General features: G+C 37.3%; 1 protein-coding gene across 2 annotated transcripts in view; it reads left to right on the top strand.

The window, feature by feature from the left end:
• Positions 1-1,112: 1,112 nt before the first annotated feature.
• The window catches only part of LOC128742241 (periostin), a 34,019-nt gene continuing 18,065 nt past the window's right edge, over positions 1,113-17,066 (top strand). The window contains exons 1-2 of one of the 2 annotated variants that reach the window (XM_053838536.1): positions 1,113-1,367; positions 2,130-2,395. In XM_053838536.1, the coding sequence (XP_053694511.1) occupies positions 1,300-1,367; positions 2,130-2,395 (334 nt within the window). In that variant the 5' untranslated portion in view covers positions 1,113-1,299. The remainder of the gene's footprint in view (positions 1,368-2,129; positions 2,396-17,066) is intronic. The other variant, XM_053838537.1, reaches the window with a different exon arrangement.

Below are 17,066 nucleotides of genomic sequence, written 5' to 3' on the forward strand. Positions count from 1 at the left end.
GATTCACTTGAACATACAACCACAATTGTTTTTCACGATTTTAAATAACTTTGCAGGATCCCACAAATTTAAACCATTCCATTTCAGAACATCACACTTTTTTCCCCACTAATGGGCACGCTTTGCCCCGGTGTTTTTCCACTACCAGAAAAAGGGTCTTTTTCAAAGCTCCTGGAAAAATAGAAAAAACATTTTCTATTACTCAATGTTTGAAAGATTGTTTAGAAAATAACCTAAAGGGTTATGTACATAGCGCATTGCGGTTAAAATACTGATATTTTTTAATCTAGCACAGCTTGAGCTTAAGTGACACTCTTTGCCCCGTCTTACTTGAAAATAAAAATCAGACACAATGAAGCGAGCCAACAATAATATAAAATATTCCCTAAGTTGACAAGCAATTTTAATCGATTGGTTATGGACATGTAATCATTTTTAGGTTTTCCTAAAGTACATCCAATATGGTAAACAAAAACGCACTCTTACGTTAAAAACTCGGACTACCCGGATTATCACCAACATATAATACCATTCAAAGTTCATGTATGTAATGATAATAACGATGATTTATTCTCGAAAATTCCAATCTTTTGATGATTCAAAACCATTTTATATAGTCCTAGCTTTGATTCCAGAGAGAAAGTATTATTAATACATATAAATAAATGAAATCCCCTAAGTATATTTAAACGGTTTTCTCTAGAACAACATAACGATGTGACATTGACCTATGTATACGGTTACTATTTCGCTGGTTGGATACAGGATAATTGAAAAAAAAAAAAATCGCAAACAAGTTGAGGATGCTGACTGCTTTCTTCGAAAATTGCAGGCAGTAAGAATTTCAAGTCCAGTGTCCAGTCCAGTCTGACACGGAGTTCACAAGGAAAGCAGAAATAAAAACAGATTAAGCCGCTTTGGCACGGATGTATAGGTGCTTCTAGAAGCGTTCAACATACATATAACGACTCGGTTTGTCTTTATGAAAATATACTATTATTGTTATTATTTGAGACGAACAGAATACAGCTACATAAATCGCCCCGAATAGATACAATGTTATAAATACGACTACAAACCGGGGCAGCGCATCAGTCTCCGTTAAAACCTCGTCGGATTAACATCGTTTAAGTAACGGTTTGCTGCCGGAAGTGGTGACTAAATTTTTGGTCTCTAAATGCATGAGCCGGTAACGCGGGAAGCTGAGTCATAGTGACTTAAGTGAAAACAGCTAGTGAAAAGTGGCTAAACAAAGAAAGGCGAAACTCCACCAGTGAAATTCGCATACTGATTGTGAAGATGAAGAGCTTTCCCTTGATCACGCTGGTGCTTATGGTGTCGATACTGTGTTCCTCCAGATGTTTCGAGTAATTAACTGGCTTTTCAATATATACGGTTTCGCTTATTTCATGTATTTAAACTTGCTAATTATAACGATGATCATCTTAACCGTCACATAGTAATCGCAATAATCTGATTGGATAATAAATAATTACTTGTGTTGAATGTTATAACGCAAACGCTGTTATTGAGCTAGCGACAAAACAATAGCAGTGCATAAATAAAATGATAATCAAATCTTGGAAGAAGTGTACTTATGTTGTTCATATTAGAAATGCTCAGTACCTACATGTTTTCAAACATGTAAAGCATACCGAGAGCTTAGTACAATGTAAACTTTATTCGAAGTGAATGTTTTAGCAATTAAAAAAATGTAATTAAATCGTTTTTTGTGATCCATCGGACAGGTTTTTTTTGTTTATTTGTATCAAAGAACTCCCAGTGTATTTTTATTAAGTAGAAAAATATCATAATTTGAAAATATTATGCACAAAAATATGCCTGGCACAAGCATTTCTCTATAACAAGCAAGCTCCACATCGTTTTATTTATCATCCAATCTCGCAATTGTCCTTCCTCGGTTGAAACGCGGGTCATTTCAATATTGAATTTATCATCTACTTCAATGTATAAAAAATTGCTGACACCCCTGATTATATTATTACTACGTATCTTGTATGTCTGCTCGGATTATAGTACAGCACTGGCTAACATTACAATTGATAGCTTTCATAGTCATATTTGTGAAGGATTGTGTATAACAAAATCCTAACTTAATCTACGTGCAGCTTATTAGATGATGACTCCATTAGACTAACCCATCAGTTTGATGAAGACTTTGATATTTGGCGGAAAAGCTTCCAAAACTTTGGAGACCCATTCATCGAGGGAGGCGGTAGTAATATCGGCTTTGTATGGCCGTTTAGTAACGATCACCATGATCCGCTTTCCAGGGAAACAACGGAATTAGAATACGAGACACGGCCACAGGATTCAATTGCTCAACAGCCTCATTCGTCGGTTGTTGGACTCGAGAGGGATCGTGAACCATTAGGTAATTTAGCTTTACTTATTTTAGCTATTTTAGGTAATTTAGCTTTACTTATTTCTTGTGGTTGTGTGTAGTCATGATCAATAATATTCATATGATTGTACACTCAAGTCGCTTTTTACGCGAAGGATGCGTTCCGCGTAAATCAAAACCGCGTGAATTCCGAAATTCGCGTAAATGGCGATATTAGCGTAATAGACTCGCGTAAAAATATCATGTTGCGATCTCAATAACAAATCTATCTTGTGATCACAATACGATTTGGTAACTGGGCCAGTTTGAATTAGGCCCTGTAAAGTATGGTAAATATTTTTTGTAAATATTATTAGTAAATGTCTGAATGAAAAATAAACGTCAGTTCTCCATGCTTGCATGTTTGATTGTTGTATAATAGCATATCTAGCACTTGTTCCACGGGAATTGAATAAGCTATTCTTAAACAAAAGTGTTTACTGGGTAAACAATAAAAATGTTTTTGGGGAGTGTTATTTATTTATACCTATGAAATATAAGTTTCCCCTTATCTCGAGAACTAATCAAGCAAATGGAACCATGGCATGTGGGAGATTTTGGAGGCATGAACTTATTTTATGATGGTGTGAGACCCCTGCGGTAGTGGGATAAGGACTCTCATACAAATAAAATTTTTGCGTAGCTCAAAAACTAATCGAATTAGAAAATTTTGAGATTCTTCTATAAAGCATTAGTTAACAAGGCTATTACAAATATTTTTTAAAGTTTTTGTCTTCCCACTGTTGGGCAATTGAAGGGAAAGAGAATTTTTCAATCGAGCAAAAATAATGCATTTTTACCTGAAATTTAAACATGAAAACCAGATCTGTTCTTGCTTGTCATCATATATATCTATACCTATAAAGAAGGATTTCTGTCTGTCTGTCCGTATGTTCCTTATAGAATCGAAAACTACTAAACCAATCGGCATGAAAATATGCATGTAGAGGTTTTTTGGGGCCAGGAAAGGTTTTAGTGCTGGTTAGAAACCCCTCCCTCCACTAAGACGGGGGGCTCCCATACAAATGAAACACAAATTTCTGCATAACTCGACAACTAATCAAGCAAATAGAACAAAATTTGGCATGTGGGTGTTTGCGGTGACAAGAATTTATTCTATGGTAAATTGAGACCCCTCCCCTCTTTATAAGGGGAATTATAACTCCTCTCCTCTTTAAAAGGGGGGGCTTCCATACAAATTTCCTCATAACTCGAGAACTAATCAAGCAAATGGAACCAAATTTGGCATGTGAAGGTTTTCGAGGGCAAGAATATTTTCTATAGTAAATTAGGACCCCTCCCCACTTTAAGACGGGGGGCTCCTGTACCAAAGAAACACAATTTTCCTCATAACTCGAGAAGTAATTAAGCAAATGGAACCAAATTTGGCATGTGGGTGTTTTTGGAGACAAAAATTTTTTCTATGATGAATTAGGACCCCTCCCCGTTTTAGGAGGGGGGGATCCTATACACATGAAATACAAATTTCCTCATAACTCGAGAGCTAATCAAGCAAATGAAACCAAATTTGGCATGTGAAAGTTTTCGAGGGCAAGAATATTTTCTATGGTGAATTAGGACCCCTCCCAACTTTAAGAGGGGGGGTTCCTATACAAACGAAATACAAATTTCCTCCTAACTCGAGAACTAATCAAGCAAATGGAACAAAATTTGGCACGTGGGTGTTTTTGGAGACAACATTTTTTTTTATGATGAATTGGGACCCCTCCCCACTTTAGGAAGGGGGGCTCCTATACAAATGAAACGCAAATTTCCTCAACTCGAGAATTAATCTAGCAAATGGAACCAAATTTGGCATGTGAAAGTTTTCGAGGGCAAGAATATTTTCTATGGTGAATTAGGACCCCTCCCAACTTTAAGAGGGGGGGCTCCTATACAAACGAAATACAAATTTCCTCATAACTCGAGAACTAATCAAGCGAATGGAACCAAATTTGGCACGTTGGTGTTTTTGGAGACAAAAATTTTTTCTATGATGAATTGGGACCCCTACCCACTTTAGGAGGGGGAGGGCTCCTAAACAAATGAAATTCAAATTTCCTCATAACTCGAGAACTAATCAAGCAAATAGAACCAAATTTGGCATGTGGAGGTTTCTGGAGGCAAAAATATTTTCTATGGTGAATTAGGACCCCTCCCAACTTTAAAAGGGGGTGCTTCTACACAAATGAAATACAAATTTCCTCATAATTCGAGAACTAATCAAGCAAATGGAACCATATTTGGCATGTGGGTGTTTTTGGAGGCAACCATTTTTTCTATGATGAATTAGGACCCCTTACCTTTTTAAGAGGGGGGGCTCTCATACAAACGAAATACAAATTTCCTCATAACTCTAGAACTAATCAAGCAAATGGAACCAAATTTATCATGTGGGTGTTTTTGGGGGCAAGAATATTTTCTATGGTATATTTTCTATGGATTTCCCCACTTTAAGAGGGGGGGGGCTCCCATACAAATGAAAAACAAACTTCCTCATAACTCGAGAACTAATCAAGCAAATGGAACCAAATTTGACATGTAAGTGGTTTTGGACGCAAGATTTTTTTCTATGATGAATTGAGACCCCTCTCTTCTTCTCTCTTCGAGTTATGGCCCATCTCCCCTTTAAGAGGGCTTGCAAAACTCGAGATTGTGACAAAGATCATCCGAGATTCATGATTTATGTACAACACGGGTTAATTTGTGGCAATACGAAGTTTGTCGGGTCAGCTAGTATATATATATATATATATATATATATATATATATATGGGTCATTCCACGGGAAATTTACAGTCAAAATTTTTTTTCTCTTCGGAATATTTTTTTTACGTTCTTTGTTCAAAAAAAAATCGACACGTATTTTTGTATTTCGATGTTACTGTTGAAATTCGCAAGATATGGTTTTTTAAAGTATTGTAATCCGGAAAAATCACTATTTTTTAAATGCTGATTGTAAGCATAGTTTGTAATAACAAAAAATGACTTTCTACCAGATGTGTTCACTATTCCACAAGCTTTCAAAATTGGTATACCATACCTCCTCTCGATTATTTTTCAATAGTTAAATAGTGCATTTTTATAAACAATTGCAATTTTTTCAAAGTTGGAACTTTTTTTTCTCGATTTTTTTTACTTTAAAATATTTGTTCATCTTTCTCGAAGAAATGCAAAATTTGGTAATGGAGAAATGAAAACTCTAGAAGTTATGAATTTTTATATCGAAGCGCGCACGTTAATGAAAACGAGCGGACGAACATGCGTGCTTCAACGACACGTTACACTTAATACCATCATAGGCGGCCTCGTTATGAAGCTGCCCGTGGGTTAGAACATCGATTGAGCATTACCGCTCGATTCACATTAACACACGCGCTGAGACATAAAAACTCATAACTTCCTGAGTTTTCATTTCTCCATTTCCAAATTTTGCATGCTTCTTCGAGAAAGATGAACAAATATTTTAAAATAAAACAAAATCGAGAAAAAAAAGTTCCAGCTTTGAAAAAATTGCAATTGTTTATCAAAATGCACTATTTAACTATTGAAAAACAATCGAGAGCAGGTATGGTATACCAATTTTGGAATCATCTGATGATAGTTTCTGGGGGTCTTGTTATTGACTTCTGTTTTATGAAAGAATCTAAAATTTCTCGAGTTCGATTAGTTTTTGAATTACGCAAAAGTTTCGGTTTTATTTGTATGAGAGTCCTTATCCCAAACCATGTCACAATCACAATCACACCCATGAGGGGTGAGGGGTCTCAAACCATCATAAAAAAAATTCCTGCCTCCAACACCCCCCACATGCCAAATTGGGTGCCATTTGCTTGATTAGTTCTCAAGTTATGAGGATATTTGTATTTCATTTGTATAGGAGCCCCCCCTCCTAAGAAGGTAAGGGGTCCTATTTCATCATAGAAAAAATTCTTGCCTTCAAAAACACCCACATGCCAAATATGGTTCCAATTGATTGATTAGTTCTCGAATAATGAGGAAATTTGTATTTGATTTGTATAGGAGCCCCCCCCCTCCTAAAGTGGAGAGGGGTCCCAATTCACCACAGAAAAAATTCTTGCCTCCAAAAACCTTCACATGCCAAATTTGGTTCCATTTGCTTGATTAGTTCTCGAGTCATGAGGAAATTTGTATTTCATTTGTATGGAAGCCCCCCCTCTTAAAGGGAAAAGGGGCCATAATTCCCCTCCTAAAGATGGGGGGGTCTCAATTCACAACAGAAAAAAAATTTGCCACATGGTAAATTTGGTTTCATTGGCTTGATTAGTTCTGGACAGGGATGGAAAAAAATCGCTTCTAGCGATCAAGATCATAGAAGCGATCAGATCCAGATTCATTAACATCACTACTTGTAAGCAACAAACACTTTGTCGCAATCCGTACAGATTATGACAAACCTCATGTTAGATCAAGTTCATTGCGTTGAGAAATATAACAGATACAGACGATTGGTTGTGTGCAACGTATGAATCACAATACAAACAAACCTTTTTTCTCGCAGCTAGGTAAGATGTAACACTGTCATCCACTTCTGAGACTGTTTAGAGAACAAAAACTTGTGATCAACGCTAAAGATTCACTGTTTGTCATGTTCTATACGGATCGTGATCTGTGCGTGTGGCGATAACTCACAGATTTTATCAAAATCACTTATCTTCTATCCCAGGCTCTGGAGTTATGAGGAAATTTGAATTTTATTTGTATAGGAGCCGCCCCTCCTAAAGTGGAGAGGGATCCTAATTCACCATAGAAAAAATTTTAGCCTCCAAAAACTTTCACATGCCAAATATGGTTCCATTTGCTTGATTAGTCCTCGAGTTATGCAGAAATTTGTGTTTCATTTGTATGGGAGCCCCCTCTCTTAGTGGGGGGAGGGGGTCTCTAACCATCATAAGAACCTTTCCTGGCCCCTAAAACCTCTACATGCAAATTTTCACGCCGATTGGTTCAGTAGTTTTCGATTCTATAAGGAACATTCCGACAGACAGACAGACAGAAATCCATTTTTATAGGTATAGATATATTACTGTTTTCCATGCAAAACCCTACGAAAAGAAAGAAAAAAATACGATTTTTACAAATTCTATTGTTTGAATTTCCATTTCCGACCCGCCGTCGGAAGCGTCGGCCACTGCGGGGGGATCCCAGCTAGTATTTTCATATGTATAAAAAAGGTAAAAATCAGCATTACGTACAGATATACATGCTAAATAAATCGTATTTCATGCGCAAAATTGGCATATCCGTACTATTTTGAAGGCGATATACGTGATTACGAATAATTTTGCGCGTTATGACAATATAAGTATTTATATACGATAATATCCGATTAAGCGCGAGTCGCTCCGTACTACTCTACGATTTTGTGCTGAAAATCGTATGTATGTCAGTCATTATCATTATATACGACAAAAAATCAACTTGATCCCACTTTATCCAGTTTTAGTTACGATTTCGAGTTTGTTAGGAGATATTTACGACAGTTTTCGTACATTGATATACGAGTTGGTGCTAGCTGGGATATCACCTCTGTCTAGGTTTATTTGTTTTCCTAGGTCTACTAACCTCTATTAGTTTTCTTCAGTTGGGTCAGAACGAGTGACAACGAGTAAGGAGAGGATCATCCCTGCGAAATGGTACTTTCCACAAAAAAGTTTTCCGGGAAATGGTACATTCCGCTTAAGGTTTTTCGCGAAATGGTATTCGGCGAAATGTTATACAATCACGGAGAATTCGTAAGTGCTATCAGCTTTATTTGACCTGGCTAAGCTACGGGGGGTTGTTTGCTACTTTACTGTGAGGAAAAATTCCAAATTTGTGCATTAAACTACCCATGCTTTCATAGTTACGTAACTGCCAAAATGAATCATCTAAAGCTCCTCAGAAACTTGCAAAACTCGAGATTGTGACAAAGGTCATCCGAGATTCACGATTTATGTACAACACAGTTCAATTTGTGGCAATACGAAGATTGTCGGATCAGCTCGTTTATTATAAAAATAATATTAACGTTAAATTTTGCTCGAAACACCAATTCTACATTAAATTTGTAAACCCACTGCAAGAACTGTCATCGAGTTGCTGAGTCACCGAGAACAGGGATTACCAATACCAACGACCTGAAGAGGGTATAAATGGCGACAGTGAAGTGAAATGAATGAAAGTCCATTAGGTTTATTTGTCTTCGCTCTCTCTGTTTAAAAGTTTTCTTCGCATACGCTCAATGTTCCGAACCGTATAAAGGGCTGAAAATTTTACCAAGAAATAGCTTCTGGAGACCCCGTGAAACGATCGTTTAAGGTTGGTGAGTACAGTGTTGGCCCACGACTTCCAAGTAGTTTGTAACATTGTAAATTTCGAAATCCGCGATAAAAACCGCGTAAATTCCGAAAATAGTGTAAAAAGAGTCGCGTAAAAACAAACCGCGCAAAAAGCGACTTCAGTGTATACTCTTTTGAGTATATTTTCATATATTCATGAATATTGCTGATTGCAAGGAAAATTGTACCATCCAAAGTGCGACCTTGCTCATAAAAGTGCTATTTTGCAATCGTTTCGGTATTTTCGGCGCACTTTTTCGTTATATTCCAAGCAATAAGTGCGCCGAAGAGACCGAAACGATTTAATGCAAAATAGCACTTTTATGAGCGATATCGCAATTTGGATGGTACAATTTTCCTTGCAATTGACAATATTTCAATTAAAAAAATCGATTGTACGTTGAACAAGTATACAGCTGACTGTATCCTCAAGTTATGGTAATTTGCATATGGTGACTATTTACAAATCTTTTGGCTTAGGATGTTTACTTATTTGAGTTGCATATAAAGGCATACCTATACTACACTCTTAAATGAGTTTACCCGTAAATTGGTTGAATTTAGCTAAAACTTGGTTAAAACTACTCAAAATGGCCTTGAAGTGTACAAACTTAGATTTTGAGTAGTTTTTCTACCAAAAAATTGGTGGTAGGAGCTTGAAAGTGCGTTATTTGTCACAGAGAATAATTCAATTATCGGTAGCAAGTAGCCAAAATTGGTTGAATTTTTTACCCAAAATTTAAGGTTGTAGACCTTAAAGGCGTTTTGAGTAATTTCAACCTAGCTTTGGCTAAATCCATCCTATTGGCAGGCAACCATGTTTTGGATGCCAACATGATAGCGTGAGCAGAAATGAGATAGCACTTCGTCGCTACGTTTCACTCGACTGCCTCGACAGTGTTTTGGGCCCGCTGTCATATTTTGAGCCCGGGACATTCAGTCGCTGTCACTTACTGCAGCTCGATATACAGATGTCAATAGGGTGGCTAAATCCGACCTATTTACGGGTAGAATCATTTAGGAGTGTATGCAATATATTATCAGGATAACTGTAAAAATATTTTGGAAACTAAAGCTACCGTGTGGGTCATCGTTTGATCCCTGTTGAACTTTCTGTCACAGTTTATAAAGAATAGCAGTAACTACGTTGCCTTTAGACGTAATCACTTTTATCAATACACATATTTTAGGGGTCAATCCCGGAGTAGTGGTTAGCATTCACGCCTCTCGCGCCGAAAACCCGGGTTCAAATCCCAACCCCGCAGAAGTCACGAATGACCTAAGCTGTGAAAGCGACTATAATAAAAAAAACCCGATTTAATCCACCTAGTGGTGAAAGGAACCTTTGTTATACGGTCTTACTTGCTATTTGAGATAGAAATCGAAATCGTCTTCGGAACATAATTCATCTATTGGTTATCGTTGCGTAGAGCGTTGGTTTACATAAAATTTTTGAAAATTGAATAAGTTTACAAAATTTGAACAAAATAGGAACACTTTTTAATTTTGATAGATCCTTTTTTCATAAAATTGCTGAGTAAGGATAAATAAGTTGTTATTAACCTGAGTAAGTGCAAATAAAAGTAAGTTGTAAGAGGAAATCTCATTCTTTAACATATACATTGTCTAGTAAAGGTCTAGTTTATAGGTTTTTGAGCTATGCATAGTTTCCTGTAATGCCGTTCTATTTGAATCACATCAATAGAGTTTTCTTGAATAATTTTCATCAATTTTTATTAACCTTCGGTTACTCACGCTGTTGTATTTTGTACAACACGTGTACGTTTTCCAACGCCATATTGTTATAAAGTTACAAAACGTTGTTTAACTAACGTATATTCTTCAACAAACAAAAAGCAAAACGTCATAATTATTCAATGCATTAATAATTTAAATTGTTGGGGAAATGTATGCAGCAAAACTATCAGCAAATGTAAAATGTTTAAAATGTATCCGTCTGCTGGTAGTCGAGTACTTCGGAGTCAAAATTAGGGTATTCTTTATAATCAAAGTTCTACAGTTCCTAAACAAGCAAACATACAGGTATACTGTTTTCAGCAAAGTTGTGTATTTTTATTATTTGTACAATGTTGTAGTTCATAAAAAAGTTATACAACAATTACAAAAAGAGCAAAAATAGAAATACTGATTTTACAAATTCATATACAATAAATAAGATTTTTCTATCTTCGCTGCAGAGATAGAAGGTTACTGTCTTTAGCAAAATTTCTTGTAATAATATGCTCTATAACTTTGCAGAACACATCAATGTGTTATATTGACACTGAAGAGAAATAAATTTTTTATTTCACTTTTAGGGGGATTAATCAAAATTTAAATTCTACCAGACGATACAGCTTTCTATTTCAAGAAACTCTTCCAAAGGTTTGATAAACTTAAAACCAAGTGTTCCCAGTCAAAACTCTAGTGCACACATTTTCTTTGGTTTGGGACTATTTTGCGCGCGAGTAAGTGTGTTACAAAAGTTGGCGCGTGTTCGACGGTTAATATCTTTTGACCGGTAAAACCAATTCTTATGAAATTTTGCATATATATTCGTAGTGTCAAAACCTCTCGATTGATATTAAAATAATTGAAATTAGGTAAATTTTCTTGGTTAAAATCATTATAAATTATTGTTAATTTTGGTGTGGTGTATACGGTTGCTCATAACTTTCAAATTAAACGTCCAATCAAAAAATCATTGAATAGTGATCTATTAGAATATATTACCTTTCAAATGAGACTAATAGCGTATAAATCGGTTTGGCCATCTCTAAGAAACAGGCGATAATTATTACCTTGTCAAAACAGGTTTTTAAAAGCTAACTTTTAAATTACTTGTTTGTTTTCAATAAAAAATTCCTGAACAATTTAGTTTTAATAAGGGCTTTCATTTGATACTAAGATCGTTGAAATCGGTCATGTAGTTCCGGAGAAACCCGTGTCACGTATTTTTCACATTTTTGCTTATAACTTTTAAACGAAACGTCGTATCACAAAACAACTCAATAGTGATCTACTAGACAATAACACCTTTCAAACAAAAGTAATAGCGAACGATTCGGTTCAGCCATCTCTGAGAAACAGGCGATAGAAAAAATCATTACATACATACACACACACAGACATTGCTCAAATCGTCGAACCCTATCGATTGGTATATGTGACTTGGCCCTCCGGGCCTTGGATCAATTTCGTGTTTTTCGACCAATTTTTAAACCTTTGTTATAGTATAACAAAGGTAAAACACATATTTGATGCTCTTTTTATCATATATTCTCTTATTTGAATAGTTTCCGAGATTTTTTTTTGTAACCTGGCTTATTTGCAACAGAAGGCCATTGACCCACAGTAGGATCTTGAAATTAAATAAAATGAAAACTATTCCAATTAAATTCTACCATCTATATTTATTCGCGACAGATATGTATTTCGCCTACGACTTGCAGGTTTCCTCAGTGTCTGTTTTCGAATTTCGAAAGTTCCCAGATATTTACGGTCGGGTATGACATTTTGAATACCCGAACCCGACCCGTACCCGACTAAGAAAAAAATTTAAAACTCGTACCCGACCCGAACCCGCAGGTTTATTTTTTTTGATACCCGAACCCGACCGGAACCCGTTGGGTACGGGTACAGGCCCGGGTACCCGAGCATCTTTAGTGTTAAATGTGGTCAATAGAGATACCTGACCCGACCGGTACCCGGTTTCAAAAACAAAAATTAAGAACCCGTACCCGACCCGAACCCGCAAATTATTATTTTTCAATACCCGAACCCGACCCGAACCCGGCGGGTACGGGTTTCGGGTAAATTTTCCGCTACCCGACCATCTCTAATTTACGTATGTATGAACGGGTGGAGCCACGGTCAGTACAAAGTCTTGCCGATGTCTGTGGGTAGATCCAATAGACCATTTTATATGACAAGCGACAAGGTAACGTGCTGATATTGATATTGTGCTTTCCCGTGCTGGTACATTGACAATCTACAGATGACCCCACGGGAAAGCAATATCAATATCAGCAATGTTGTTAGTTCGTAAAATGGTCTATTTGATTATTGAATAAATTTCACAATAATGCTATTGCATATGCAGGGCTAAAAAGGGTTGGGCAGCCTGCACGTTTAGTGTTAATGAAATTCACGAGTCAACGAGAAAGTTAGAAGAAGAAAATTCCATTTAATACTAATACATCTCATTCCATACGAATTTTTATCCATTTTCGAAGTGGCTCATCTATATTCTTACGATACGTTAGCTATGCTGAGTTCATCTGCCGACTTTATTGATCAAGAACCGTTCTGCAGAGTGTCAGCAAGCGCACTTAAATCTAAATTTCGAGCATGAGAACATAAAACACTAGAGCAAAACTGGAAATCTTCTGCAGGACTACGACAGTCAAAGCGCTTTATACAACTAGACTATAAAAGCTATAAACCTATCATTGCTTAGTCTAAACAAAAGAGAACAGTAAGTACAAAAATACATCTCAAAATGATTGATCGGTTGGACCACAAAACTTGTCAACTCTGTGGAATCGAAAGTGAAACCGCAGAACATCTGCTCTGCCAGTGCAGTGAACTTACTCTTCACAGACTAAGAACCTTCGGACCTTCGGTCTTTACCGAATGGAGCCTTTCGAAATCTGGTCTGCCAATCCCAATCAGGTAATAAAATTCATAATAAGTGCAATACCGAACTGGGACAAGGGGTATGTACTTACAAAGACAATCCCTTTACTAAAAGTGTCTTTTTTCTGGAAATTAAATAACTTCAGTCAGTCTTTTTTTTCTGTCAAATACCTATACAAAAGAAGAAGAATACCGTGTGGCAAAGTCTAGAGGCTATATTTTCACAAGTTGACCTCTTTTTTTCAACAGGCTTTACAACCAGCTATTAAGAGCACAGGATAAATGCTTGCTTCATATCGATATTCGGGTGAAAGGAAGAAATTGTTACTCTGTTTTACGAGTACATTATACATTCATGACATTAGGATATTGGTCTAGGTTCAATGTTCGAACAATAAAATCGATTCAAGACAGAGATGATTTTACTCTGTTACAAAATTGTTAGCTTTTAGAAGTTTATTTAACCTTAAGGTAAAGTGACCAGATTTTTTTTTTGATGAATGCGGGACATATTGAATGGCTTACTTGCTAAATCGGTTCGGTAGTAAAGATGGGATCATTTAGTAATTGGGCACTTCATTTTGGCGACAGCGGCGCTCCCAGTTGCCGTGGATGCTAGCTTTTGGTAGCGTTGTGTTATTTGTAAGCAGTTCTGCTCGGTATATTTTTTTCGCAGATATTCATCAAGCAGGAGGAGAAATGAAAGTAATTGTGTGCGGTCACCTACAGAATCCATCAGCGTCGATGTGGGAGGTGGCGGGACTGACGGATTATCCTAAAAGAGCTGTGGCTTAAGTAATTAGGGGTGCAAAGAAACTCTCAGGGCTGTCCACAAGGCGCAGGCCAGACGTTGGAGTGGAACTCTTGATCGTCAACTGCGGTTGAGGGTCACTCGGAAAGTCAAGGCTGATCTCAGTAGCATGGATTGTACTTTAGCGAAAAAAATGAATACCCCGCTGTACTGTACGGCGAATCCGTCTCGGAATGGCAGCAAGTGTTACTGAGCAAGTGGGGAGCCCAACAGAAGCATCAAACAATAAACGAAGGTTGGAATGCGGTCTCGTGGGCTGTGCGGTCGAGTGGTGACAAAACGCGATGCATGTGTCTGACTCGATGATGAATAAGCTGCAGAGAAGGCCGATTTCAGCCAAACCAAGGGGTTGAATTCTTCATGCTCTGGCTCGCGGAAGGGCTTGCAGCAGATTCGAGATTGGCTTTGGAATGGGTTCGTGATAAAAGGTCATGACTTGGCAAGAGATTTGTTTCATTGGCATCCGTGCGAAAACCAGTGTTTTGTGACAGATAAGAATTCGGAGATACACAGGGGTAGGTGTCTCACTAGGCGGATTTTGCGCTTCATTGAGTCCCATGATAGTGTGCCACAGTTTGAGCATGCATGCTACAATGGACAATGGATTGAAATACTGGGGGATAATCAAGCGAAAGCTGAAGATGAAGAGTACCGTCACCAGCGACATTGGTCAGATGAGGAGTTCGAGGGGACTAGGGAGGGTGTGCACCGGCTGACCGGCTGTAAAAAAACACACTTTCCGAGACAAGCCATCCAAATCCGGGACAGTCCCGCATAATTTGGGACGTCTGATCAGCCTACCTTAAGCCTACCTTAAGGTTTATTTTATTAATACTTTTAGGAGTAATCCTACAAATATAGCCAGTTCGGGTAGTAACGGGTGGCAACTAAAATTTTGGAATATTTACGCGGCCATTATGCTCAACAACAAACGAGCTCAGAGAGAAATGTATGTATGTATATGTTTGCTCTCTCTCTCCTCTTTTTGTTAATATTTTTTGTTTTGTTTATGCTTGCCCAGTTTGGTAAAAATGGTGTCGAAACAAGAAGCATTTCGGGAGCGCGTTGTACACTTCTACGAACTGCAACAGAAATCTCGGCAAAAAGTATACGCTACAACACTTAGAAAGCAAATATGTTGCGGCTTCGACTGTTTACCATATTCTAAGATGCCCAACAACTATTCGCAAGCAAGGTAGTGGAAGACCAGCCAAAATTATGGACGCAGACGGACATCGTTCTCTTTCTCGTTTCTTCAACAACAAGCTCTCTGGTTTGGCTGTCAATTAAGATGCACCAGACGAATGTTTGAAGAAAATTTTGATCCCGTTTCTACAAAAACTACTAAACTACTGAACGAAACTGAACCATTTATATGTCGTTGGATAGATAAAATGACCAGCAATTTTATGTACCCCTCCAGAGAGCAATTTTAAGGAGGGCGTAAGAGTGGGGGCTCCTATACAAATAAAACACAAATTTCCTCAAAACTTGAGAACTAATCAAGCAAATGGGACCAAATTTGACATTTGAGGGTTTTAGAAAGCAAGAATTTTTTCTATGATCAATTGAGACCCCTCTCCTCTTTAGGAGGGGGGGGGGGGCTCCATACAAATAATATACAAATTTTCTTATAACTCAAGAAATAATTAAGCAAATGGAACTAAAATTTGGCATGTAAGGGTTTTTGGAGGCAGGATTTTTATTATGGTGAATTCGGATCTTTGTCTTCTTTAAGAAGGGGGGATCCCATACAAATGAAATATAAATCTCCTCATAGCTCATGAACTACTCAAGCAAATGGAACAAAATTTGGCATGTGGGGTTTTTGGAGGCATGATTTATTTTATGATAGTTTAAGACCCCTCACTCCTGTGGTAGGAGGATAAGGACTATCATACAAATGAAACAGATATTTTTGCGTAAGTGCCATATTTTCTGCTATGTAACAAACGGTAAGTTGTGAAAGTAAACTAGTAAAACCTTCTCGAAGAAACAGACAGTGAATCGGCGCCACTAACTTACGTGCCTGTTACTATTCATGTCAAAAGAGAAAGATATTCGAATGGCACGTCATATTTGCGATGAACGTGCTTTGGCTTTAATGTTATTTGTAACTAATGACCCTTTTTAAGGCCTCAAGCAAGTTAAAGTAAGATTATTGAAACATGTCAAGCTACGCATAATCATATTTAATACAATAATCTGTGGGCTGGACATTCATTACTATTTCCACCTTTATGATGCACACGGTACAACCTTCATGATGTACGCTACAAATTTGATTGCCTGGTATTTTCCTTAGGCAGTACCTGGTATTTTCGTGAGGGATCGATTTCGTAATGATACGATGATATTTGTTGCCGTTTGCTTGCAGTCAATGTTTTCTGCCGCGTTCATCGACAGATACTCCGCAAGTTTACGAGCAAAAGATTCAGAAGGTTTCATCAAGATTCATGCCCATTTGGTTTCGACGAACCGAAAATGAGTTACCTGTCACTTCTTTAGTCAGTTTCTTTACAGCCCTTAGGGCTCTATTCCTTGTAGTTTTTTATCAAGTTTTTTTTTAAAAAATTCCACGGTGGTGGAAAAGTTTAAAGATAAGTCGGAAAAATAAGTGTCTAATTTTAAGGAAAAGCTTTAAAATATTTGTTTTTTGTTCTTATATTCTGAAATATTGTTCCAATATTTTGTATGTGAATATATAATGATAAAAAGCCGTATTAAGACGGACTTATCCGTTAGAGGGTTAAACAAAAAGCATAGCCGTGGGCTTAAAACGTCATTAGACATGACCCTTCTTTATCGATAGACTTCGCAGCCGGCTGTTAGAGTACAGGAAAATTACGGGGCCAGTATCTAGCGGGTAGAG

This window comes from Sabethes cyaneus, chromosome 3, assembly GCF_943734655.1.
Source record: "Sabethes cyaneus chromosome 3, idSabCyanKW18_F2, whole genome shotgun sequence".
NCBI lineage: Eukaryota > Metazoa > Arthropoda > Insecta > Diptera > Culicidae > Sabethes > Sabethes cyaneus.